The sequence below is a fragment of the Apodemus sylvaticus genome, chromosome 5 (assembly GCF_947179515.1).
Source record: "Apodemus sylvaticus chromosome 5, mApoSyl1.1, whole genome shotgun sequence".
In the NCBI taxonomy this organism is placed as follows: domain Eukaryota; kingdom Metazoa; phylum Chordata; class Mammalia; order Rodentia; family Muridae; genus Apodemus; species Apodemus sylvaticus.
In genome coordinates, this window is record NC_067476.1 from 88,305,671 (window position 1) to 88,330,721 (window position 25,051).

Consider the following 25,051-nt stretch of genomic DNA (forward strand, 5'->3'; position numbering starts at 1 on the left):
GGGAGGTCTCACCAAAAGAACTCAGTGTCTCCAGTGCAAGCACTTTCAGGGGCCATTTTACTGTTACTAACAGAATTTCCTTCTTAGCCATGTCCCAAAGCATAGCAAATCATGGAAGCTGTGTCATCAGGAGTTTGAATACAGAGATGGGCAAATCATCAGTCTCGCTGCTCCTCAGCTGGTCCTGGGGGTACAAGTCTCCAAACCCCGTTCAGGCACAGAGGTCATTTTGGTGGAAAAGAAATCTGATGAAAGTCTCCAACACTGGACACACAAGGCCGACAGCAGGTAAACCCATTGCATTGGGAGGTTTAACATCAAACTGTGCATGAGATCCTAAGAGGTCTGGCATGGTCTCCACACAGCAGGCAAGAATATAGTTGATCACCTCAGAATTTCCATTTTACTTGGCTAAAAATTCTTTATCCTAGTAAAAGAAGAGACAGAGAGATAGGTAAGAATTTTAGGTAAGCTATACACAATTTTACCAGCTGTTAGATTCAGAAAAGATCTATTTGTTTCTTAGTTTTACCTGGCCATTGGCTCAAGACTAGGTATTCATCTAATTTACATTTTCAACAGAAAGAAATTAAAAAAGAATTCTAAAATGTTTCCAATTTTGAAATATTTGGAGACCTTTGTTTACCTGTCTCTTCCCACTTAGGTATCTTCCCAGTTTTTCATTCATAAAAATAAATTAAGTGGTTTCTATTCATAGAGTAAGCACAACTTACTATTGATCAAATGTACTAACCTAATTCAATGTCTGGCCTTTGATCCAGATTCAAAATGCTCACAATATTTACTTGAGAAGATCAGAAGAAATCTAAAACAACTTGACTATGTGATTATAGTAATAAAATATTGACCCGTCCAGCAGGTCCAGTTATTCAGGGTTCCGAAGAGGTGCTACCTAAGGGTCAAAAGGGGGGAGAGAAAGAAGGAGACCAGGCAGGGTTCAATTGTCGAGGTCTCGTTTAATTTTCTAGGGTTCACAGGTTTTAAGGCTTTCAGAGGAAGAGCTTGCCTCAAGGCAAGAACAAAGAAGGGAGGGGCAAAGGCATTCTTGGCAGTTTCAGCAGGAAGAGATAAGGGTCAAGGGTCGCCTGGTGGAGACATCTGGTGTTTGCGCAGGCTGGAACATCCCTTGGTTTATCTCAGAACTTCCCTTTAACTGGCAGTTCGTTGGGAGAGGCTCTTCTTTGTTTTACTCAGGACCTTTACCCTGCCAGCCCTCTGGGCTGTTGATGAGGGTCCGTTGTGGCTTTCCACAAAATATTGCAAATCTTATTGATAATTAGTCAATGGTTATATTGAAATAGAAAGGGGGTCCTGGTCACTTAAGTGTATATTTGGAGATTAAAAACACAAGATATTTCTGTCGGTTTTATTTTAGGTTTTCTAGCAATAGTCTGGAGAGACTACTCAGCAGTTAAGAGTACCCGTTGCTCTTACTGAGGACCAGAGCTCAATCCCCAGAACCCACAGAGGAGTGGGCCCCAAACTGTCTGTCTAACTCTGGGGGGGGGGTTCCAACCTCTTTTGGCCTCCATGGGCACCTGAATGCACACATGCATGCATACAGCAGACGTGTATTTATACATACACTTAAATGTAAATAAATAATAAATTCTTGCAAAAATTAAAAAGTCAAGTTTCATGTAAATGAAACAAGCCAGAATGTTGGCAATGTTTACGTTTCATTGCACATTTCTATTTATTTTTCTGTACATTTGAACATTGATTTAACAAGGAAAATAACTACTTCTTGTTTGTTCTTTATTGCTCTGCTTAAAATTCTACCATTACATATAGTGGGTCTCTAGTGATCTCCTTAGTCTCTTGCATACAGATGTATATTCAGGCATCCATGCAAAGTATTCCTTAATGAGAAGGAGCTGTGACTTTCACCATATTCTCTAAATATCAGCGTTGCCCATGGCTTATGATTCTGCACTTTGGGGCAGATTGGAAAAGCTCTTGGAGGTAGCATCAGCAATCCTGGCATGGCAGGAATGGAGCTAGCTCTACTGTGTGCAATAGACAGTACACAATAGCCACTGGTTGTGTTGGTAAGGCTGGAGAGAAACTTGCTGAACAGAGTTGCTAGAAGTGTCTCTTTACTCCACCCACTGGGGCTCTGCTGTCTGTGTGATGAGAAGCTAGTATAGGATGTTTTCTCTACAAATGACTAACTATATGGATCATAATTCATTCATTCAGCCAACATTAGGTATGCATTAAAGCAAGAATGTGCCAAGAGGATATTACAGTTCTTAACATATATACCCCAAATGCAAGGACAACCAATTTTCATAAAAGAAATGCTATTGCATTTAAACACAATCACATGCTGCCCCTGACACAGTGATGGTGGTGACTTCAGTTGTCCATTCTTACCAATAGACAGGTCATCTGGGGAAAAAAAGCTAAATAAAGAAATTCTGGAGTTAAATAACATTATAAATCAAATGAACCTAACAGATAGCTACAGAGTATCCCACTCAAATGCTAAAATAAAGAATAGAGTTTCTTCTCAGCAGCCCATGAGATTGTTTTCAAATTGGCTACATTGTAGAATGCAAAGCAAGTCTCAGCAAATTTAGAAAAATTGAAACAGTATCCTGCACCATCACCACCATAGATTAATATTGCAGGTTATTGAAAGCATTAGTCTAGGAATAGAACTTCAAACTTTTAGTTCTTTAGCAAAGAACTAAAAACATCAAGATTTTTGTTCCTGTAGAACTAGGACCCTAGAATTACTTATATATAATTTAAAGCAACCTTCTACCTTGTCTTTCTGGATTATGATAGAGTTCCAATGATTACTTTTTTTCAAATTAAAAATTGAAATTTATACAATATATTGTGATTATAATTTCTTCTTCCTCCAACTCCTCCCAGATATTCAGACTCTCCACCTAACTAAATCCATACCTCTCCTTTTCCTCCCTCTCCCTCTCCCCTCCCCTTTTTCTCTCTCAAACCAGCATCTAAAAAATAATAATAAAATGAGATGAAAAACTCATGTACACAAACAAACCAAAATAGGATGAAACAAACTACTGTAAGACAAAGGCCAAAGTAAAAGCAGAAGAAACAAATATAGACATTGAAACATACACATTCACACTCACAGAAATCCTACAGAAACACACTAGAAACAATAATATTCCTACTTGAATTTTAATGCAAGAATGGTTGATGCACGCAGCTGAATATATAAGGGGAATGACTATTCTTTGACTTGAGTGAGCTTGGAAATACTCTGTGCTCATCCTGAGAGAAGGGTGGTCTAAGTCCCGTTTAGCATTGTCATGTCTTCTCCTGGGTATTGGAAAGGAAGGAGCAGACAGGGGGTCGTTAAAGAAAAATAGATAGAGAAGATGGGTACAATATAAAGACATGGACCCAAGATTCCATCCCATGTAGCATAACTATAAAATCCATTTCATTATCTTTAACACTTCTCAGTAAAAGTAACATGGTCCATAATGATATATCAGTGTGGATATAATCTAGTGACAGAAACCATACCATGATTTAATCAGGGAAAATTAGATTATGAGGAATTATTAAACTATGATAAAGCATGAACTATTATTTATAAATTCTACTTATGGTATAATACTGGACATTTAATAATATCTAAATCAGAATATCATAACATTTGTCTGATTAACTGGTAACACGTGAAGAGACTTGGGTTTCCCCACAGAAGAAATGTACAGAAATTCCGTTTACATTGGCCACAATATGTTATGCAATGGGACTGATTCTGTCTTCTTAAGGACCTTTCACCTGGTGAGCAACCCAGACTTTGTACTGGCAGTGTCTATGACCAAAGCTAAAAATGAAGCCCGTGGCTATCCAGTTATCATTCAGGTAAGATATGCACAGGCCAACAAGAAGCCGTGACCTCTCACAAAGCTGCAGGGAGACTCTGTGCCTCTTTGTTACAGAGCAAAAGAATAGCTGTCATAGAAAGTTACTGTGAATGTCAGTGTGAAATGTCTTTTTCATAATACTCTGCCTAGACTTCAAATTAAGCAGATGGAGATAACTCAATTTGGTTCATTCTGACCAGTGGCGACTGTAGGCTTGCTGGTAGTCTAGAGTGGGGCAGCTACTGCAGTCACACATTGGCAAGCATGAGAAACCCTCCCAACAGAATTTACGGAGCTTGCAACTTCTGGGGCTGAGAGCTATGAGGAGCCCCTAAATTCACTTATAAGGAGCACAGACAAGGATTCCTTGGAGGAAAAAACCTGTTCAGTCCTTTTGGACTAATTGGACAGTAGTAATGCTAAGAGGCCCACCTGTAGCACCTTAAATGCAGGCTTCATTTGAGTTTTGGGCAAAGACCCAGGGAACTCTTGTCTGCCATCCTTCCTTATAACCAGACACTTGTAATTCTTGTGTTTACCTTGCCAGGCCAAGATATGGCTTAGGAAAATGTTAGCTTTGCCTTTCCCTTCTGTAAGCTCCACCCTAGTTTCCATCGAGCAGAATAATAATCTCCAAATAGCATTTGATTTCTTCCGTACTTTTAGTGAAGAAATTTTCCAGTTAGGAATCCAAAATCAGGACACAGAATCAGGATGGATTCTGAGTCTTATTTAATTATGTCTTCCGTTCTCATAAACAAGGACAAGGCATTTATTCTGAAGACATAGCACACATAGCATTCCATGCTTCCTATCAGATGCCTCACACTCAGTTGGCTTCATAATCATTTTAATATCATTTGCAGATTTTAATATCACCCCATGTGTCTGTTTTTTATAAGGAATAAACTTAGTTGTAAGGTAATTTCTATTACCTTTCAAGAGGTTATTTTTTTTAATTGCAAGTGATTCATCATTTTATGTATTAAATAGTAAATTTGTGAGAAAGCATTAAAATATCAGGTTAGTTCTGTTAGAACCTTTCCAATTGCCTTAGAATTTAGACTTTGGTTTTTCAGACCTTGGAGGAACTCTGTTGTCTGACCCATTAAATTAGCAATCAGGCCTCCCTGATTATCAATCTCTTACCCGGTAGAGTAGTTATTGTATGTTATAACCTTCCTTGAGGCATCATGACAAGGATTCTTAGAGCTAACATGCTAGCTTACAACTTGTTAAGTTGAAACTATTTTTTTAGTTATGCTTGAGATAATTCAACAATGTATAATTATATAAAAAGTTACATTCAATAGCAATAGAATTAAAATACATGTCCAGTTTCTGTTGTATATTCAGTTGAGTTGTTAAAAAAGACTTTTTGAAGATCAATGAAATACGTATTAAATTGTCACCAAATTGCTGTTTTTCACTTAGTGGGCTGGGAGAGATACTACGCATGTTTGGCAAGAACATAAAAGCAATAGGCAAATTCAAATACTATTGGGAAAGGAGAAAGTCAATCTTTCTTAAAAATGCTCTCTTGATCAATTGCACAATCTTTTAAATAATCTTAATCAATAATCCTTCTAGAAGTTTTTTCTGAAGACATTTTGTAAATTTACATATATAATACATACACACATAGTATATATGTATATACCTATATATAATATGTATCATACACATGTATATGTGTGGTATTATATAGATATCCATGTATATATACATATGATAATTATTGTATATTATTACATTATATATGAATGCAAGCATATATGTACAAATGTACAAATATAATACACATATAATACATTTACATATATACATGTATATTATATATGTGTATGTATAAATATATAGAGAGACTACTGCCTTTTTTATTATAGAGAATGTTCCAAAAACCTTCAGGTTTAACTATTGAGGATTAGAAAGCATAATATCCCTAAGATGAAATGGTTAATATCCTTTAAAAATATCAGAAACATTCACAAAATAATATTAAGTCAAAAATGATGGAATTACAAAAATGTATTTTTACTGCTTTGTGAATCAAATATGTTGAAAATTAAGAAATATTTATATAATTCTATTTTGTTAGAAATTTGGTGATAGTTATCACTGTATAGTAATTTATGAGTAATTGCCTGCACTTTCTAAATGTATACAATTAAAAACAAATGTTTGCTATACCATCTTATAAACTCACTTGTCCATTTGAGTCCATATTTTGTTGCTGTCTTTTGGTTTTCAGAAATATAAACCATACAGCAATGGGGCTGCCAATCAAAAGTGGGCTTACATGGAAAATAAGAGGGCATTTGTAGCTTTTCACAGCACAGCGCTGGATAAGGAAATTACTGCAGCTAATTTTTCTGGCCTTTGCACATCATCTGTCACTAAAGAAAACATTGATCAACCTGTAAGTAGTTCCCGCTTCCCACGGATGAAAGAAAAATAGGCTCATTTAATAAAGCAAGAAGATTTTTTTTTCTGATGGGAAAGCTTAAATTCACACAGGCTGAGCACTAATTTGTTTGTTTCAGACAGAGTCATGCTACAAAGGTCACTCTGATTTACAATCGTCATCTCCCAGTTTCCCACGTGTGGGGTTATGGTGCACACACCCTGTATGGCATGAATACTATTTTTGATAAAATCATTTATACTCTGAGATTCTCATTAGGAAAGAATGAAAGAAAATTATGAAAAGTAAAGTAAATTAGACAGACTGTGTAAAACTCCTTGTTTTATTGTGGAGCATTCCATATATATTCTAAAGCAGACATTATTAGAACAGCATTCTTGATTTGCCCGCCACACACAATCAGCTCTCATCAAAATGTCATCACTTTTGCTAATCCCAAATATGATATTATTTTACTTCTAGATTAAGTATACAATTTTATAATTTGAATATTTTTGACACTATCATTATTCCATTTTCATGATTAACAAAATTAACAGTGATATCTGAGCAATATAATAAACTATTTTTGATCAAATTTTCTGAGTTGTCCTAACAGTTCATTTTACTGTTTGTCAGCTTGAGTACAGACTCAAAGGAGGCCCTCAGGTGCATCCTGTTCATAGCCTGGCACATAGTCAGGCAGCAGGCTCTGCATTTGGATTTGTTTTCTTGTAGCAGCCTTTAGCTTGTTTCTCCTTCCGCATGAACTCTATCAATGGGATGCACGCTAGAGTTGTCATTAGACCTAGGCTTGGCATGTTCTTCAGAACTTCCACGGGTTTCCCTCTATGTTTTACATATTTAGTTTCTGGAAGTCATACTTAGCTGTCCTGTTTTTAATGATGCTTTTGGTGATTTGTCCCCATATTTGGCAATCCTTCAATGCCTATTCATCCAATCTTATCATTTTGCTTCAAATTAGTCAATTTTATCTGATTACACTGTTTTCTCCTCATTAATTTGCTAAAGTTTTAATCATAAAATAACTTCATTATGTAGATATTTCACTAGCCAAAAATAGGGTTTGAAAGGAAAGGCAGAATAAATGCCTAATTCTTTGCAATTCTACTCATATGTTAGCTAAACTTAAAAAACAACTAAAATACATACATTGACTATATATACACCAACTATATATAGTTGGTGTATATATACACCAACTAAAATATATACCATTGTGAGATAGCAGTTTGGGCTGAGCTCTGCTGGGTAGCTCTGCTGGTCTTGACAAGGGCCTCTAAAGTGTCTATAACCATCTTGTGGGGATTTTAGTAGTTTAAGGACTGTATTGTCCAAGATGTAGACTCTCACATACATAGTGACTTTCAAGCATTAAGTCTAACTGATTCAACTTTCAAGAAGGTTGGCTCAAACCAGTTCCCAGTGTGGTCTCAGGGCTCCAACGTTAGCTGTAGAGCCCAAGTTCCACTATGTAAACTCCTATCACGCACCTGCTTGTCTCTTGCTTCTGTTGTCATTGGCCAATGCCAGTGACATAGCTTGCTCACAATCACACAAATAAGGAGAAAAACACCTTACCTCTTGACTAAAGGAACAGCCGTGTCACCAGTCAAAAGGGCACACAAACAGCGTTGGCATGGTTTTATTATGGTAAACTTTCTGATTTGCTACACTAAGAGTCACAATGGTTAGTTTTCAAGTCAATGCCTATCAACCACAACTCATTTCCAACAATGCTTAATGAGGTCCCCGCTCCTTTTCATTCTTTGCTAGTATTGGTAGCCTTGTTATGAACTTCTGGGAGTTTACATACCCAAAAACAGTCCATCTGTTTCAATTATCATTCTTTCTAGTCTCAAATTGACCTTCTTTGAGCCAGTTTCGATACCTTCATTTTGGCTCTTGCATCTTTTTTGATATTACTTAACTCCAGGATTGATTTAGTTTCTATGCTCAGTAAAATGTACCATATATACAAGATGTTATATTGTACTTTTCCTGTCCCTGAGGATAGCATTGGCCATTCTTCAAAGAAATCTTAATTCTATACAGAAGTTAGGGTCCCCAGGATTGAATAGTCATTCCAGAGTTAAAGAATACTTTAGAATTACGTTTAATTATTGGAAATGGTAAGTTAGCTCAGCAGATAAGGCATTTTCTGCCAAGCCTGAGGTCCTGAGTTCAATTCCTGGAACCTACATAGAAGGAAAAAACCAACTTCTGCAAGGTATCCTCTAACCCCCACTCATGTGTGTCTTATCCCTAGCATTCAGAACCAAAAAATAAATAAATGTAAAAAATAATTATTACTAAGCATGATGCATTTGGGTTGTAGCTTTAAACTTAGCATTTGATGATGACAAATGTGCTTTCTTTATGCTGTAAAGAGTTCTATAACAATACTGTTGTGGTTTAGAAGCAGCCAGTGAAAGCATCTTTCCTCCTGTTTTAGGGATACTGTTATATCTCACCTGGAGGAAAGAGAAAACTCATGCTCTGCCTGGCTTGTGGAAGGTTCATGAGGGCAAAAAAGGAGCTGAAAGAGCTGTTTCCAAGGGCTCCATTCTCCTGTGTTTCAGGCTCGGAGCAGAAGGTCTTGCCACCAGGACCTTTCAAAGTCATCAGTGTTGCCAAGGTACTTACTGAGCTCTGCCACTGGATTTGGAAACATGGATGCATTCTGATTGGTTCCCCATTCAAGGTTCATCCCTGCTCATCCACGTCATCTCCCTCAGAGGCACCTTCCCATCCACCAGCATTGATTTCTTCTTCCTCATTGTAATTTAAATTACATTGTCTTTTAATAGTTCTGTCCAGCCTTCGATGTTAATTGGGCACTTCTGCTGCTGCAGTCTACAGACACCTTTCCCTGCTCTTTGTGTGGCTGTTAAGTACTAAAGAAGGCACTATCAAGTATAGGTACCACCCACATGCACATCCATGCAGACTTTAAGTGGGGAATAAAAACATGACAAAATAACAAAGAAGAAATAACACAATTTATGTCAACATTCACTCTTTTAAACAAACCAGGCTGATTTATCTTCTTCTGAAGCTGAAGACACCCTAAGACATTATGAAAAGCGTCTGTCATCTTTACAGATGAAGACAAGCACATGCACTGAATCTCAGAGTGGTGTGTTAACTTCATACCTGAAGGCAGTGAAAATAATCGCTTACAAAAATGGGGATGGATATCGGAATGGGAAGTTAATTGTGGCTGAGACATTCCCTGGGGTAAGTGTCTATCACTAAAATCCTGTGTGTGACCTTAGTGAGAATGGTGGTGGCAAGGCCTGATGAGAATCACCCCAACACTGAGCAATCAGTATCCTTGTCTACATCCACAAATTTATGCTGATAGGAGGATTAAGATATCCATTTTCCTGTAGGCATTTCTCCTCGTTGTTTTTCTCTGGATACAAGGTTAGAAACAGTGAGAAACCAATGAGTTGATTTTCAACTGACTCCAGAGTACAGATGTAAAGGAAGAGGGAAAAGAGACGGACCAGGAAGTCTTCACCCTCGTGATGGACAGAATATCTTTTTCCTTCTTGCTTTCTGTGCACTTCAAACTTCATGTCACCTGAAAGGTCTGAAAAAAGAAAAAAAGCCACTTTACTTAGCATTAGGAGCATCTGAACACGTATTTGTTGAGGTTCTCAGAAAACTGGGCACCTCACTTCCAGAAGATCCTGCTATACCACTCCTGGGCATATACCCAGAGGATTCCCCACCATGTAATAAGGATACATGTTCCACTATGTTCATAGCAGCCCTATTTATAATAGCCAGAAGCTGGAAAGAACACAGGTATCCCTCAACAGAAGAATGGATGCAAAAAATGTGGTATATATACACAATGGAGTACTATTCAGCCATTAGAAACAATGAATTCATGAAATTCAAGGTGTTTCACTTCACTTTTTTTGTTTGATTGTTTCACTGCACTTTTAAGTTGGGGCATCTCAAGTTGCCAAAGACTGTGATTTTCTTAGAGGCTGAGTAGTCATAAGAGAGAAGAGAATCCCAAAGGAACAATTCTGTCTCAGCAACCCACCCAATACTGACTGTTAGTAATATATTTTATAGGTAGGATTAAACACAATATAGTGTTTCCCTGCCAACTCCCTGCTCCTTCCTGTTCAATCACCTCTGGGGTTGAAAACAATTGGCTTTTCTTATTAAGATACCATTGTTCAAGCAGATGTTGGCGAGGATGTGGAGAAGGAGGAACACTCCTCCACTGCTGGTGGGGTTGCAAATTAGTACAACCACTCTGGAAATCAGTCTGGTGGTTCTCAGAAAACTGGGCACCTCACTTCCAGAAGATCCTGCTATACCACTCCTGGGCATATACCCAGAGGATTCCCCACCATGTAATAAGGATACATGTTCCACTATGTTCATAGCAGCCCTATTTATAATAGCCAGAAGCTGGAAAGAACACAGGTATCCCTCAACAGAAGAATGGATGCAAAAAATGTGGTATATATACACAATGGAGTACTATTCAGCCATTAGAAACAATGAATTCATGAAATTCTTAGGCAAATGGATGGAGCTGGAGAACATCATACTAAGTGAGGTAACCCAGTCTCAAAAGATCAATCATGGTATGCACTCACTAATAAGTGGATATTAGCTTGGAAAACTGGAATATGCAAAACATAATCCACACTTCAAATGAGGTACAAGAAGAAGGAGAAGTGGCCCCTAGTTCTGGAAAGACCCAGTGTAGCAGTATAAGACAAAACCAGAACAGGGAAGTGGGAAGGGATGGGTGGGAGAACAGAGGGAGGGAAGGGGGCTTATGTGACTTTCGGGGAGTGGGGAACCAGAAAAGGGGAAATCATTTGAAATGTAAATAAAAAATATATCGAATAAAATTTAAAAAAATTAATAATAAATAAATAAATAAATAAGGCAAAAAAAAAAAAGATACCATTGTTCAGATCTGGAGAGATAGCTCAACAATTATGAGTTTACCCTTGCAAAGGACATGAATGTGTCTCCCATGCTACATCTGGTAGTTCACAATAGTGTATATATAATTCTAGCTCCTTAGGATCTTACACCCCCTCTGTCCTCCTGGGGTATCTGCACTTATGTGCACACAGAGATGCACAATTATGAATATAATTAAACACAAAAATGAATCTTTTAAAAACAGAAACTCTTGCACACACACACACACACGCAACTGTACATGTTAAACTATACATGTTAAAGGCCAATCTGAGGGAAATGATCCCCTCTTTCCACTACAAGGATCCCAGAGATTAAATTTAGGTCATCAGGTTTGTAGCAGGCATTTTAACCCTCTGAAGCATCTTATTGGCCCACAAGGCTGACTTTACGATTTATTTTCCCATCTGCAAAATGCGTTAATGGATGATAATGTGTGACTGGTTTTGGTTAGAAAATTAACTATTTAAAACCACTCACAAATTTACAGTATTAAAATCTCATATCATATGACAAAATAAAAGTAGATTTCTAAGTTACACACTTTAAATGAGATATTCAGGTAGGGAAATATATCAGCAGCTGGGCTTCAACTTTAGGGTCAAGGATGTTCAAAGGCAGCTTTGACTCATGTTAAATTGGAGCAATAAGACACAGAAAGCTACTGTAATAAAAAATCAACATCAATAGTTATTCAGTATCTGTTTTTTCAAAATAATGGGTTTTCTCAGATTTCTACAATGATTTCAATTGTGATCATTATTTCCTGTTAGTGTTTTTAATATATCATTTATTTTTTATATTTATGTGTTCTGTTTGCTTGTAAGTGTTCATGCATGCCTGGTACCCTCAGAGGTCACAGGATGGCGAGATGGCACTGGATCCCCTGGAAATAGAGTTATCATCAGTTGTAAGGCATCTCGCAGGTGCTGGGAACAGATCCGGGGTTCTCTCAGCAGCAGCGAGGGCTTGTAAGTGCTGAGCCACCTCTCTAGATCCTCCTATCAGATCTTTACCACACCTGTTGTGCAGCTTCTTACAGAATGCACAGAACGGCTTCAACTCCCCAGAGCAGCTTCCAGAATCTACGCCAGAGATGGAGCTACCATCCTCACCTTACATGGCTTGGTTCTGTGGGCTATAGGTGAAAAACTTCTCCAGAGAGACCCTAAGGGGCAAGAGGAAAGCATGGAGTCTGTTGGGAGAGAAGACAGAGCTGCCCCAAACACAGAAGGTTGGTGGGCGTCTGTGGACATTAGTTGGTTTTATCTGTGCTCCACTATGAAAAGTTTAAATAGTCACCAGTGCAAGAATTTCAAAACTATAGCCAGCAACTTTGGTAAATGGTTCAAAGAGTATCAATGAGATTCTCATGGTGTTCTTACCTTTCTGAATAAGCAAAAAGAAGAAAGAATGTATATTCCAGTTTTAGAACTGAAACAATAAAGCAATTCATCAGTAGGCAATTTAACTATTTTGTAAAGCACTAACACTTTTTGTTCTAAAACTCAGAACCCAACAACTGGGAGCACTGAAGAAATTGTTGCGGATCTCTTTCTCCTGCTTCAGGGCCAGCCTCCCCGCTGTATGTTTCCTCCCTGCTGCTTTCCCTTCCTGACTTTGCTGCTCCCACTGCTTCTGTGAAACCCCAGAAGCTCAAGCTAATGGCCCTCTTAGGACATCATATCATAACTGTCTGCTCACATCATTCTATGTCCTGCAGTTTAAAGGAGGGGTCTGTGCCATGAACAATGCTTTGTAAAACAAAAGCCAGTGTTGCCAGTTTTGATGCAGCACTGTGCTCACAGTGTGAGATTTCCTACTCCTATCCCAGCTGTGGTTTGTTTCTTAGTTCAGGTTTCCATTGCTGTGAACAGACACTGTGACCAAGGCAAGTCCTATAAAGGACATTTAATTGGGGCTGGCTTACTGGTTCTGCCCATTTTCATCATGGCGGAACCATGGCAGGTGTAGTGCCAGAGGAGCTGAAAGTTCTACATCTTGGTCAAAAGGCAAAACGGAGAAGACTGTCTCCTAGGTGGCTAAGAGGAGGACTCAAAGTCCACCCCAACAAGAACACACTTCCTCCAACAAACCACACCTCCTAATAGTGCCACTCCCTGGGTCAAGCATATACAAACCATGACAGTTTGGTAGTCAGAATGCCAGGTTTCGAATCACAAATTTTCCAGTTGCAGATTAGTGACACTGGCCAAGTTCTGGAACCCATATTCACCTCAGTTCTCTCATTTATAACTGATTATACCAATAATCATTTTCCTTACAAAATTTTCATGAGAAGCAAGTGAATATAGTATTGATACAAAAACTATAGAAAATTTTATATTAAAGAGAATAAGAGATAGTTGGTTATGAAGCCATTTTGAGTAACCATAGCTAGAGAACACAGATCTAGGTTACCCCAAACTCCATGTTCCAAGATGGAAGCAGTTTTATAGCTTCACAAAACAAAGTCATAAATCAATGCAACTTTAAAATACATTGATGGTTACATGAGAGAAGCAGGTGAAATGGAGTGAGCTCTTTTATAAGCAAGCCCATAATGCTATCTGATAACATTCTTAGGCTTTGGACAGGTGTAAGCTAGTGGTCTGCATCTGTTAACAGGTTTTAAAATGTTTTTACCTACTGGTTACAGGATGTTAGTTCAGACACAGAGTTACATTAGAATAAAAACTTAAGTCTGCTTCCCACCTGAGTGCTTGTTCGCCCAACTCTGGTTAGCTTGAACCCTTTTGCTAAAGAAAATTACCTACAGATTTGCCTGTGCTGTTTCTTTGTACAGTTCTAGGAATTTCCTTTCCTAGCAGACATGGCAATTCCAAAAATAAAATGTGTTTTTCACAGAGAATGGGGAGTTCAAATTAAGCATTTATAGCTTTGGTTGACTGGTAAGATCAAGATCTGCATCTTTCAGTGGGACAGCATGCTGGGTTGTCACATAGATAGGCAAGAGAGCCAAAGAGCTATGTGAAGTCACCTTTATAAGGGCTTTAATCTCAATTGCAAGAAGAGATCTCATTTTTAAAAAAATGATCTTTCTAAAAACTCTACCTCAGTGCTGGGGAAATAGCTCAATGCATAAAATGCTCTATGCAAGCATAAAAACTTGAGTTCAAATCCCCAGTGCCCATGTATGACAGCTAGGCAGAGCAGCACGCAACTGTAACTCTAGCTTGGGAAATGAAGGCAGGTGCATTGTGGGGGTCTCACTGGTCAACTAGCAAAACTGAAAGGCTAATCATCAAGTTCATCATAAGAACACTTCAAAATTAAGACGGAGAAAGACAAAAGACGCCATCCCCTCGGCGGCGGCGGCGGCGGCGGCAGCGGCAGCAGTAGCTGGTCCAGCTGAAGGGCCATCAGCGGTGGAACCAAGGCGACACAGGGTCCAGTTAGGCCCTGCGCCCACGACCACTGACCTTCGCTGACCAGCCGGGCGGCAAGCAGCTGCGGTTCTGCGGAGCCTTTTGCTGCACGGAAGCCACTTCAGAACTCGGCTTCCCGCCAGTCAGGAGAGACTCACCTCCATCTTGATTCTGGGCTCCAGAGATCGGACAGACTGAGGTACACAAACATAATCCTAGGCCCAACACCACAGGGGTCTGAGCCTGGGCATTGGCCTGCACCCAGGCCCTGGGCTGTTCGAGTGGCCATCGGGGCGCCAACCCAGCCAGGAGTTTTTTTTGCCCTGGCCGGCGCACGGGCCGCCATTTTGCCTACAGGACCCAGAGTGCTCGGGAGGGCAGAGATGGCTAACAAGCGTAGCCTGAGGCTAACAAAACGGGGGTCTAGGCCCCAAAAGGCACAGGACTGACCCCAAGAACTGGGCGGCTTGGTGGGCCATCTGTGTGTCAACCCGCCCAGGAGGTTATTAGCACAACAGACTCTCCCAGTGCTTTCAGGGAGCGCGGACGCGCACGCCAGCCATCCGGGTCACCTGGCGGACCCAAATAACAGTCATAGCCCTAGGGGAACTTTGCTCGGACCTTGGCCTCCCAGGCTTTTGCCTGGACTCAGGGCCTGGGCGACAAGGCTAACCTAGTGTGCGCCAGCACGGTTGGGGAAATCGGCTGCCCAGCGGAGTGAGCGGAACACAGGAGAGGTCACAGCAGCATACACCTTCGGAGCTCCCTGGGGGTGCACAGGGGTTCCATCTGGTCCACAGACACAATCTGGGGCAAGGCCTCAGGCAGAAGCCCTCAGGTCAACTCTCTCAGCTTCAGATCAGCCTGGGTGGCCACACCACATCTCCAGGTCCCTCAAGAGGCTAGTGGGGGCTTCCGGGCAGCCAGCTGGGAGAAGTCGGTGTGCTCCAATAAATCCTGCGGGCCCCAGCGGGAGCCTTCAGGTGCCTGCTTCGGGATCTGAACAGCCTGGACAACAGCACCCTGTCTACAGGCAGTGCAGGGTGTAAGCTGTGCACCAGAGGCCAACGGGGAAGGGGCAGCTTGCACTGGTGAGTCCAGCACTGACAAGACCAAGTAACACCAGTGAGAGCTAGATGGCAAAAGGCAAACGCAGGAACGTCACTAACAGAAATCAAGGCAATATGGCAACATCTGAACCCAATTCTCCTCTACCAGCAAGTCCTGGATACCCCATCACACCAGTAAAACAAGATTTGGATTTAAAATCACTGGTCATGATGCTGGTACAGGAACACATGAAGGACATTCAGGAGAAAATGGATCAAAAGTTAGAAGCCCTTGCAAGGGAAACACAAAAATCATTGAAAGAAATCCAGGAGAATACAAAAGCCAACAAAGAGGAAATGCAAAAAACACTTAAAGAAATACAGGAGAACTTTGGTCAACAGGCTGAGGTCATGAAAGACGAAACACAAAAATCTCTTAAAGAAATACAGGAGAACTTTGGTCAACAGGCTGAGGTCATGAAAGAAAAAACACAAAAATCTCTTAAAGAATTACAGGAAAGCACAAACAAGCAAGTGAAGGAGCTAAGCAAAACCATCCAGGATCTAAAATCAGAAGTAGAAACAACTAAGAAAACTCAAAAGAAGACAACTTTGGAGATAGAAAGCCTTGGGAAGAAATCAGGGGACAAAGATGCAAATATCAACAACAGAATACAAGAGATAGAAGAAAGAATCTCAAATGCTGAAGATTCCATAGAAACCATGGACTCAACAGTTAAAGAAAATGCAAAATGCAAAAAGCTTGTAACCCAAAATATCCAGGAAATCCAGGACACAATGAGAAGACCAAACCTAAGGATTATAGGCATAGATGAGAGTGAAGATTTACAACTTAAAGGGCCAGCAAATATCTTCAATAAAATTATGGAAGAAAACTTCCCTAACCTAAAGAGAGAGATGCCCATGAATATACAAGAAGCCTACATAACTCCAAACAGACTGGACCAGAACAGAAATACTTCCCGTCACATAATAATCAAAACACCAAATGTTCTAAACAAAGAAAGAATACTAAAGGCAGTAAGAGAAAAAGGCCAAGTAACATATAAAGGAAGACCTATCAGAATCACAGCAGACTTTTCACCTGAGACTATGAAGGCTAGAAGGTCCTGGGCAGATCTCATGCAGACTCTAAGAGAACACAAATGCCAACCAAAACTACTATATCCAGCAAAACTCTCAATCACCATAGATGGAGAAACTAAGATATTTCACGACAAAACCAAGTTTACCCAATATCTATCCACAAACCCAGCCCTAAAAAGGATAATAGGAGGACAACACCAATACAAGGAGGGAAACTTCACCCTGAAAAAAGCAAGATAGTAACGTTTCATCAAACCCAAAAGAAGTTAAGCAATCAAATTTAAAAAATAACGTCAAAAATGATAGGAAGTAACAATCACTATTCCTTAATATCTCTTAACATCAATGGACTCAATGCCCCAATAAAAAGACACAGACTAACTGACTGGATACGTAAACAGGACCCTACATTTTGCTGCTTACAGGAAACACACCTCAGGGTCAAAGACAAACACTACCTTAGAGTAAAAGGCTGGAAGACAATTTTACAAGCAAATGGTCTCAGGAAACAAGCTGGAGTAGCCATTTTAATATCAGATAAAATTGACTTTCAACCCAAAGTCATCAAAAGAGACTCCGAGGGACACTTCTTGCTGGTCAAAGGAAAAATACAACAAGAAGAACTCTCAATCCTGAACATCTATGCTCCAAATGCAAGGGCACCCTCTTTCATAAAAGAAACTTTATTAAAACTCAAAGCACACATTGCACCTAACACAATAATTGTGGGTGACTTCAACACTGCACTTTCCTCAATGGACCGATCAGGAAAACAGAAACTAAACAAGGACACAATGAAACTAATTGAAGCTTTGGACCAATTAGATTTAACTGATATATATAGAACATTCTATCCTAAAACAAAAGAATATACCTTTTTTTCAGCACCTCATGGTACCTTCTCCAAAATCGACCATATAATTGGTCACAAGACAGACCTCAACAAATATAAGAAGATAGAACTAATCCCATGCCTCCTATCTGATCACTATGGAGTAAAAGTGGTCTTCAATAGCAACAGAAACAACAGAAAACCCACATACACGTGGAAATTGAACAATACTCAACTCAATGATACCTTGGTCAAGGAAGAAATAAAGAAAGAAATTAAAGACTTTTTAGAACACAATGAAAATGAAAACACAACATACCCAAATCTATGGGACACAATGAAAGCAGTGCTAAGAGGAAAACTCATAGCCCTGAGTGCCTCCAAAAAGAAAATGGAGAGAGCATACATTACCAACTTAATGACACACCTGAAAGCCCTAGAACACAAAGAAGCTATTTCACCCAAGAGGAGTAGAAGGCAGGAAATCATCAAACTCAGGGCCGAAATCAATCAAGTAGAAACAAAGAGAACCATACAAAAAATCAACAAAACCAGGAGCTGGTTCTTTGAGAAAATCAACAAGATAGATAAACCCTTAGCCAGACTGACCAAAGGGCACAGAGAAAGTATCCAAATTAACAAACTTAGAAATGAAAAGGGAGACATAACAACGGAAACTGAGGAAATCCAAAAAATCATCAGATCCTACTACAAGAGCCTGTACTCAACACAACTGGAGAATCTGGAGGAAATGGACAATTTCCTTGACAGATACCAAATACCAAAATTAAATCAGGACCAACTAGACCATCTGAACAGTCCCATAAAGCCTAAAGAAATAGAAGGAGTCATAGAAAGCCTTCCAACCAAAAAAAGCACAGGACCAGATGGTTTCAGTGCAGAATTCTACCAGACCTTCAAAGAAGAGTTAACACCAATACTCTTCAAACTATTCCACAAAATAGAAACAGAAGGAACACTACCCAATTCCTTCTACGAAGCCACAATTACGCTGATACCAAAGCCACACAAAGATCCAACAAAGAAAGAGAACTTCAGACCAATTTCCCTTATGAACATCGATGCAAAAATACTCAATAAAATTCTTGCCAACCGAATCCAAGAACACATCAAAACGATCATCCACCATGATCAAGTAGGCTTTATCCCGGGAATGCAGGGTTGGTTCAATATACGGAAATCCATCAATACAATCCACTACATAAACAAACTCAAAGAACAAAACCACATGGTCATTTCATTGGATGCTGAAAAAGCATTTGACAAAATTCAGCATCCTTTCATGCTTAAAGTCTTGGAGAGAACAGGAATTCAAGGCCCATACCTAAACATAGTAAAAGCAATATACAGCAAACCGGTAGCCAGCATCAAACTAAATGGAGAGAAACTTGAAGCAATCCCACTGAAATCAGGGACCAGACAAGGCTGCCCCCTTTCTCCTTATCTTTTCAATATTGTACTTGAGGTACTAGCTCGGGCAATTCGACAACATAAGGAGGTCAAAGGGATACAAATTGGAAAGGAGGAAGTCAAACTATCATTATTTGCAGACAACATGATAGTCTACCTAAGTGACCCAAAAAACTCCACTAGAGAGCTCCTACAGCTGATAAACAACTTCAGCAAAGTGGCAGATTATAAAATCAACTCAAGCAAATCAGTGGCCTTCCTATACTCAAAGGATAAGCAGGCTGAGAAAGAAATTAGGGAAATGACCCCCTTCACAATAGCCACAAACAGTATAAAGTATCTTGGGGTGACTCTTACCAAACATGCGAAAGATCTGTATGACAAGAACTTCAAGACTCTGAAGAAGGAAATGGAAGAAGACCTCAAAAAATGGGAAAACCTCCCATGCTCATGGATCGGTAGAATCAATATAGTTAAAATGGCCATTTTGCCTAAAGCACTATACAGATTCAATGCAATACCCATCAAAATCCCAACTCAATTCTTCACAGAGTTAGAAAGAGCAATTATCAAATTCATCTGGAATAACAAAAAACCCAGGATAGCTAAAACTATTCTCAGCAACAAAAGAAAATCTGGGGGAATCAGTATCCCTGACCTCAAGCAATACTACAGAGCAATAGTGTTAAAAACTGCATGGTATTGGTACAGTGACAGGCAGGAGGATCAATGGAACAGGATTGAAGATCCAGAAATGAACCCACACACCTATGGCCACTTGATCCTCGACAAAGAGGCTGAAAACATCCAATGGAAAAAAGATAGCCTTTTCAACAAATGGTGCTGGTTCAACTGGAGGTCAGCATGCAGAAGAATGCTAATTGATCCATCCTTGTCTCCTTGTACTAAGCTCAAATCCAAATGGATCAAGGACCTCCACATAAAGCCAGACACTCTGAAGCTAATAGAAAAGAAACTGGGGAAGACCCTTGAGGACATCGGTACAGGGAGAAAGTTTCTGAACAGAACACCAATAGCATATGCTCTAAGAGCAAGAATTGACAAATGGGACCTCATAAGGTTACAGAGTTTCGGTAAGGCAAAGGACACCATCAAGAGGACAGATCGGCAACCAACAAATTGGGAAAAGATCTTCACCAATCCTACATCAGATAGAGGGCTAATATCCAATATATATAAAGAACTCAAGAAGTTAGACTCCAGAAAACCGAACAACCCTATTAAAAAATGGGGTACAGAGTTAAACAAAGAATTCTCACCTGAAGAACTTCGGATGGCGGAGAAGCATCTTAAAAAATGCTCAACTTCATTAGTCATTAGGGAAATGCAAATCAAAACAACCCTAAGATTTCATCTTACACCAGTCAGAATGGCTAAAATTAAAAATTCAGGAGACAGCAGGTGTTGGAGAGGGTGCAGAGAAAGAGGAACACTCCTCCACTGCTGGTGGGGTTGCAAATTGGTACAACCACTCTGGAAAGCAGTCTGGCGGTTCCTCCGAAAACTGGGCACCTCACTTCCAGAAGATCCTGCTATACCACTCCTGGGCATATACCCAGAGGATTCCCCACCATGTAATAAGGATACATGCTCTACTATGTTCATAGCAGCCCTATTTATAATTGCCAGATGCTGGAAAGAACCCAGGTATCCCTCAACAGAAGAGTGGATGCAAAAAATGTGGTATATCTACACAATGGAGTACTATTCAGCCATTAGAAACAATGAATTCATGAAATTCTTAGGCAAATGGATGGAGCTAGAGAACATCATACTAAGTGAGGTAACCCAGACTCAAAAGGTGAATCATGGTATGCACTCACTAATAAGTGGTTATTAACCTAGAAAACTGGAATACCCAAAACATAATCCACACATCAAATGAGATACAAGAAGAAAGCAGGAGTGGTCTCTGGTTCTGGAAAGACTCAGTGAAACAGTATTTGGCAAAACCAGAACGGGGAACTGGGAAGGGGTGGGAGGGAGGACAGGGGAAGAGAAGGGGGCTTACGGGACTTTCGGGGAGTGGGGGGGGCTAGAAAAGGGGAAATCATTTGAAATGTAAATAAATTATATCGAATAAAAAAAATAACAATAAAAAAAAAGAAAGAAAGAAAAAAAAAAAAAGATGCCATCCCCAAACCAACCCTAGGCAGCAATATGTAGCTCAACAGGTAACCATATGTAAGCACCTGCATATACCATACAATAACTGAGTCAATGAAATAACCCCACATCCTAATAACATCGTATTGACCATTAATTCTCTCCACTTTAAGAATTTAACAGTGGGCACATTCAAAACACAAATATATAAATATATACATATATGCATGTTTATAGACATATATACTTGAATGTTTGTTTAATATAATTTACATTTAATTGGTCCTTATGAACATGAACATATATTAGACGAATGCTTGGCTGGTACCTTTCACTCATGACTTTTGTTTATCATAATTGTGTATATTATAGCATTTGATCTTCTCTGTGAGTTTTAAGAAATACTTATTTGAACCTTGAATGCCTGGATGATCTTCAAAGCACACAGTCCTGCCTCACCTTAGTCTTTAAAGAATCTTCATTTCAGACATGCTTCTTTTTTTCATTACTAGACATATTTTTTATTTACATTTCAAATGTCCCCTTTCCTGGTTTTCCCCTCCCCCAAAAAAACCCCTAAACCATCTCCCTCCCCATGCTCACCAATCCACCCACCCCCGCCTGTCCTGGCACTCCCTTATACTGGGGCATCAAGCCTTCTCAGGACCAAGGGCTTCTCTTCCCTTTGATACCCAACAAGGCCATCCTCTGCTGCATATGCATCTGGAGCCATGGGTCCCTCCCTGTGTACTCTTTGGTTCATAGTTTAGGCCCTGGAAGCTCTGGGGGTACTGGGTAATTCATATTGTTGTTCCTCCTATGGCGGTGCAAATCCCTTCAGCTCCTTGGATCCTTTCTCCAGCTCCTCCATTGGGGACCCTGTGTTCAGTTCAATGGTTGGCTGAGAGTGTCCCCCTCTTTTTGGAAGGACAGAGTAATGCCCCTCATCATGACTACCAGAAAAGTGTCTTTTTGATGGCATTCCTCCTCACATATTTCAAAACATATCAGTGAGCGAGGCAGGGCCATTTGTGGAATGCTCCTGTATGGAGGTGAATGTTGGCATTATGTCATTAATTTCTACAGAAGACCTTTAAATAAATGGCTGCTGAAATTCAGAAAGAACACAGATGCTAACATTACCTAACTTTGCCTCAGCCTAACTATGTCATTAAGCCTCACATATTTTAGTCACTTTTTAAAAAGTTATTTCTGAAAAGACCACCTCCAGTAGATAGGCATGGCCCTCAGTTGAGGGATGGGGCCACCTGCCCGTTTCAAAAATTTTGATCCAGAATTGTTCCTGTTTAAAGGATAGGCAGGGACAAAAACAGAGCAGATACTGAAGGAAAGGACATCCAGAGACCACCCCATCTTGGGATCTATCCCATGAGCAGGCACCACACCTGGACAGGACCCTACTGTTGATGTTATGCTGTGCTAGTAGCAGGAGCCTGGCATGGCTGTCCTCTGAGAGGCTCAACCAGAAATTGACTGAGACAGATGCAGATAATTACAGCCATTGGACTGAGGTCAAGGATCCCTATGGGAGTCAGGAGAAGGACTGGGGGAGCTGAAGGAGATTGCCATTCCATCAGAAGAACAACAGTATCAACTAACCGGACCCCTCAGCACTCTCAGGCTAAGCCACCAACCAAAGAGCAGAGAGATGGGTTGGTCTGTGCTCCTGCTACACATGTGGCAGAAGACTGCCTTGTCTGGCCTCAGTTGAAGGGGATATCCTTGGTCCTGTGGAAGCTTGATGCCCCAAAGTAGGGGGATGCTGGAGGGGTAAGGTAGGAGTGTGTGGGGGATGGGATAGGGGGCTCATGGAGGGGCGCTGGGAAGGGAGACATTTAGAATGTATATGAATAAAATAATAAAAGAAAGAATTATTTCATTTTAAAATATTTGATGGGATATTCGATTCTTTGGTTGTCTATAACGTTTCTGACTAAATGTATGTGTTAGCTCCAGTTTGGGTAATAATTACAAAAACCCTAATTTATAAACCATATTCACTCACTCTTAAGTGACAAGAGTAAATGTATCGCTTGTTTCCCAGAAAACTCAAGAATGAAAACGGAGAGCAGACTGGATTGTGTGGAGGGCATAGAGAAGTCTCTGCTTGCTCAGGTCCTCAGAAGGCCTGTGGCTGTTTGGGTGTCCTGTGGTGAGCCGTTTCTGCCGCTAAATGGTAAGATGCTTGGTTTTGCCTCCATGTAGACAGTGGGTAGAGAGAGGGAAGAATACATTTTATGTCATGAGAAAAATGAATTAAGTGTGTATGTCACCATAATAATATCATATTTATGCAGAGAGGCAATCGGTCAATTAATACGTGAGCAAAAAAATAGCCGTATGCGTGATTTGCCCCACTGCTTGTTCTTCTCTCACTGGAGTGGAGCATTCTGCACGGAGAAGTGTCTAATTCAGTTGACAAAGAGATGCTTGGTGTATAAGGCAGAGAATAATGGCATCCATTAGAAAATAACAAATGAGTTTAATTCACACTGAGGACGACCTGTCTGCACATTTTCATTTTTAAGAATTGCACCCTTTAGGCAGTAGGTGGATGTTTAAAAAAATGAATGGTCCCAAGCCAGGCTTTCATCACAGCCAAACAGTTGGTGGAAGCAGGAAATGAAATATGGCTATTGCATATGGTAAATCTATACAATAAAGTAGTTTTGATCTCATTTCTGGACCGCCTCTTTCCATACAGAAATGCCCTAAGCTCTCTCATCTTTCAAATGAAGTTTCTTTTAACAGTCCCTTACCTTTTTTAATTATATCTTTCCAATTCAATCTGTCTTTTAGAGGAGAAAGTTCTTTGTAAGTTATTGCTGCCTATGATAAATTACTTTTGATAACAGAGCACTATGAAAAACATTAATTTTTTATTGAAGCTCTACAGAAATCAAAAAAATTAAAGAAACAAAACTGGCTGAAGAGGGACAAAATTTTGGCTGATTTGGACACCATGAAACACAAGATGCGACAGTTGAAAGGTCAGTATAGAAGATGCTGGTCATCTTGTTTGATCCCAAACGTAGCAACAGTTACCAATAAGTATTTTCTACTGCTTGAAACCAAAATAGGTACCCAGGATGTGCTGGGCAACATTATGCTATGTAAGTTTGAACAACATATAAAACCTAATAGCATAGCCATTTAGTACTAATTTTGTATCTGTAAATTTTATATTAAAAGAAATATATACATACACTAAAAAATTAAATGTCATCTGTTTTTGCTTTTGAAATACTCCTTTAACTGACATAGTACAAACCTTAGAAATAAATGAAACAGCACCTGCGAATTTAAACAAAGTCTTTTGTTGTTCTTTGACATTTTATTGATGGGGAGTAAAGTTTATTTATGGGACATTTTTCATTTCAGCAATTAGGACAAAACAGTACTAAATTCTTCGAGGTCAAGGTCAGTGAGCCAAGGACTCCTCTTAATACAGCATAAGATACACTTTTCACAGTGAAAGCAAACAGTGGGCACTGTGTGTCCTCTTGTGTCATTCTCACTGAATCTTAGGTCCCTGACTTTATGCTAGTCCAAGTATTTGAGACAGGGGTGATTGCTTGGAGAGAATTGCTGACCTGTGGACTTTAGTTGAAGAAGGAATGCATTTCCATCTTTGTAATCAGTATCTCAGAATTTTGTCTTTTGATTATAAACACCATTTGTGTCTAAAGTCTATGAACCTTGCTTCAACCACAGCACACATAGTTCTCAATGTAAGAGGCAACTCTGGATGTAGAATAGTCCATGTCTGTTCCTTGTCCATTCTGTGTCCAATGTCATCCCAATAACTG

The 25,051-nt window shown here is 39.8% G+C and overlaps 1 protein-coding gene across 1 annotated transcript in view; it reads left to right on the forward strand.

Annotated features, from left to right (window-relative positions):
- The window catches only part of Dcdc1 (doublecortin domain containing 1), a 75,531-nt gene that overhangs the window by 24,591 nt on the left and 25,889 nt on the right, over window positions 1-25,051 (forward strand). Inside the window, exons 7-15 of the mRNA XM_052181387.1 lie at window positions 88-288; window positions 3,795-3,888; window positions 6,142-6,309; window positions 8,771-8,953; window positions 9,352-9,555; window positions 12,319-12,479; window positions 15,739-15,770; window positions 23,287-23,418; window positions 24,131-24,232. Of these exons, the coding sequence (XP_052037347.1) occupies window positions 88-288; window positions 3,795-3,888; window positions 6,142-6,309; window positions 8,771-8,953; window positions 9,352-9,555; window positions 12,319-12,479; window positions 15,739-15,770; window positions 23,287-23,418; window positions 24,131-24,232 (1,277 nt within the window). The remainder of the gene's footprint in view (window positions 1-87; window positions 289-3,794; window positions 3,889-6,141; window positions 6,310-8,770; window positions 8,954-9,351; window positions 9,556-12,318; window positions 12,480-15,738; window positions 15,771-23,286; window positions 23,419-24,130; window positions 24,233-25,051) is intronic.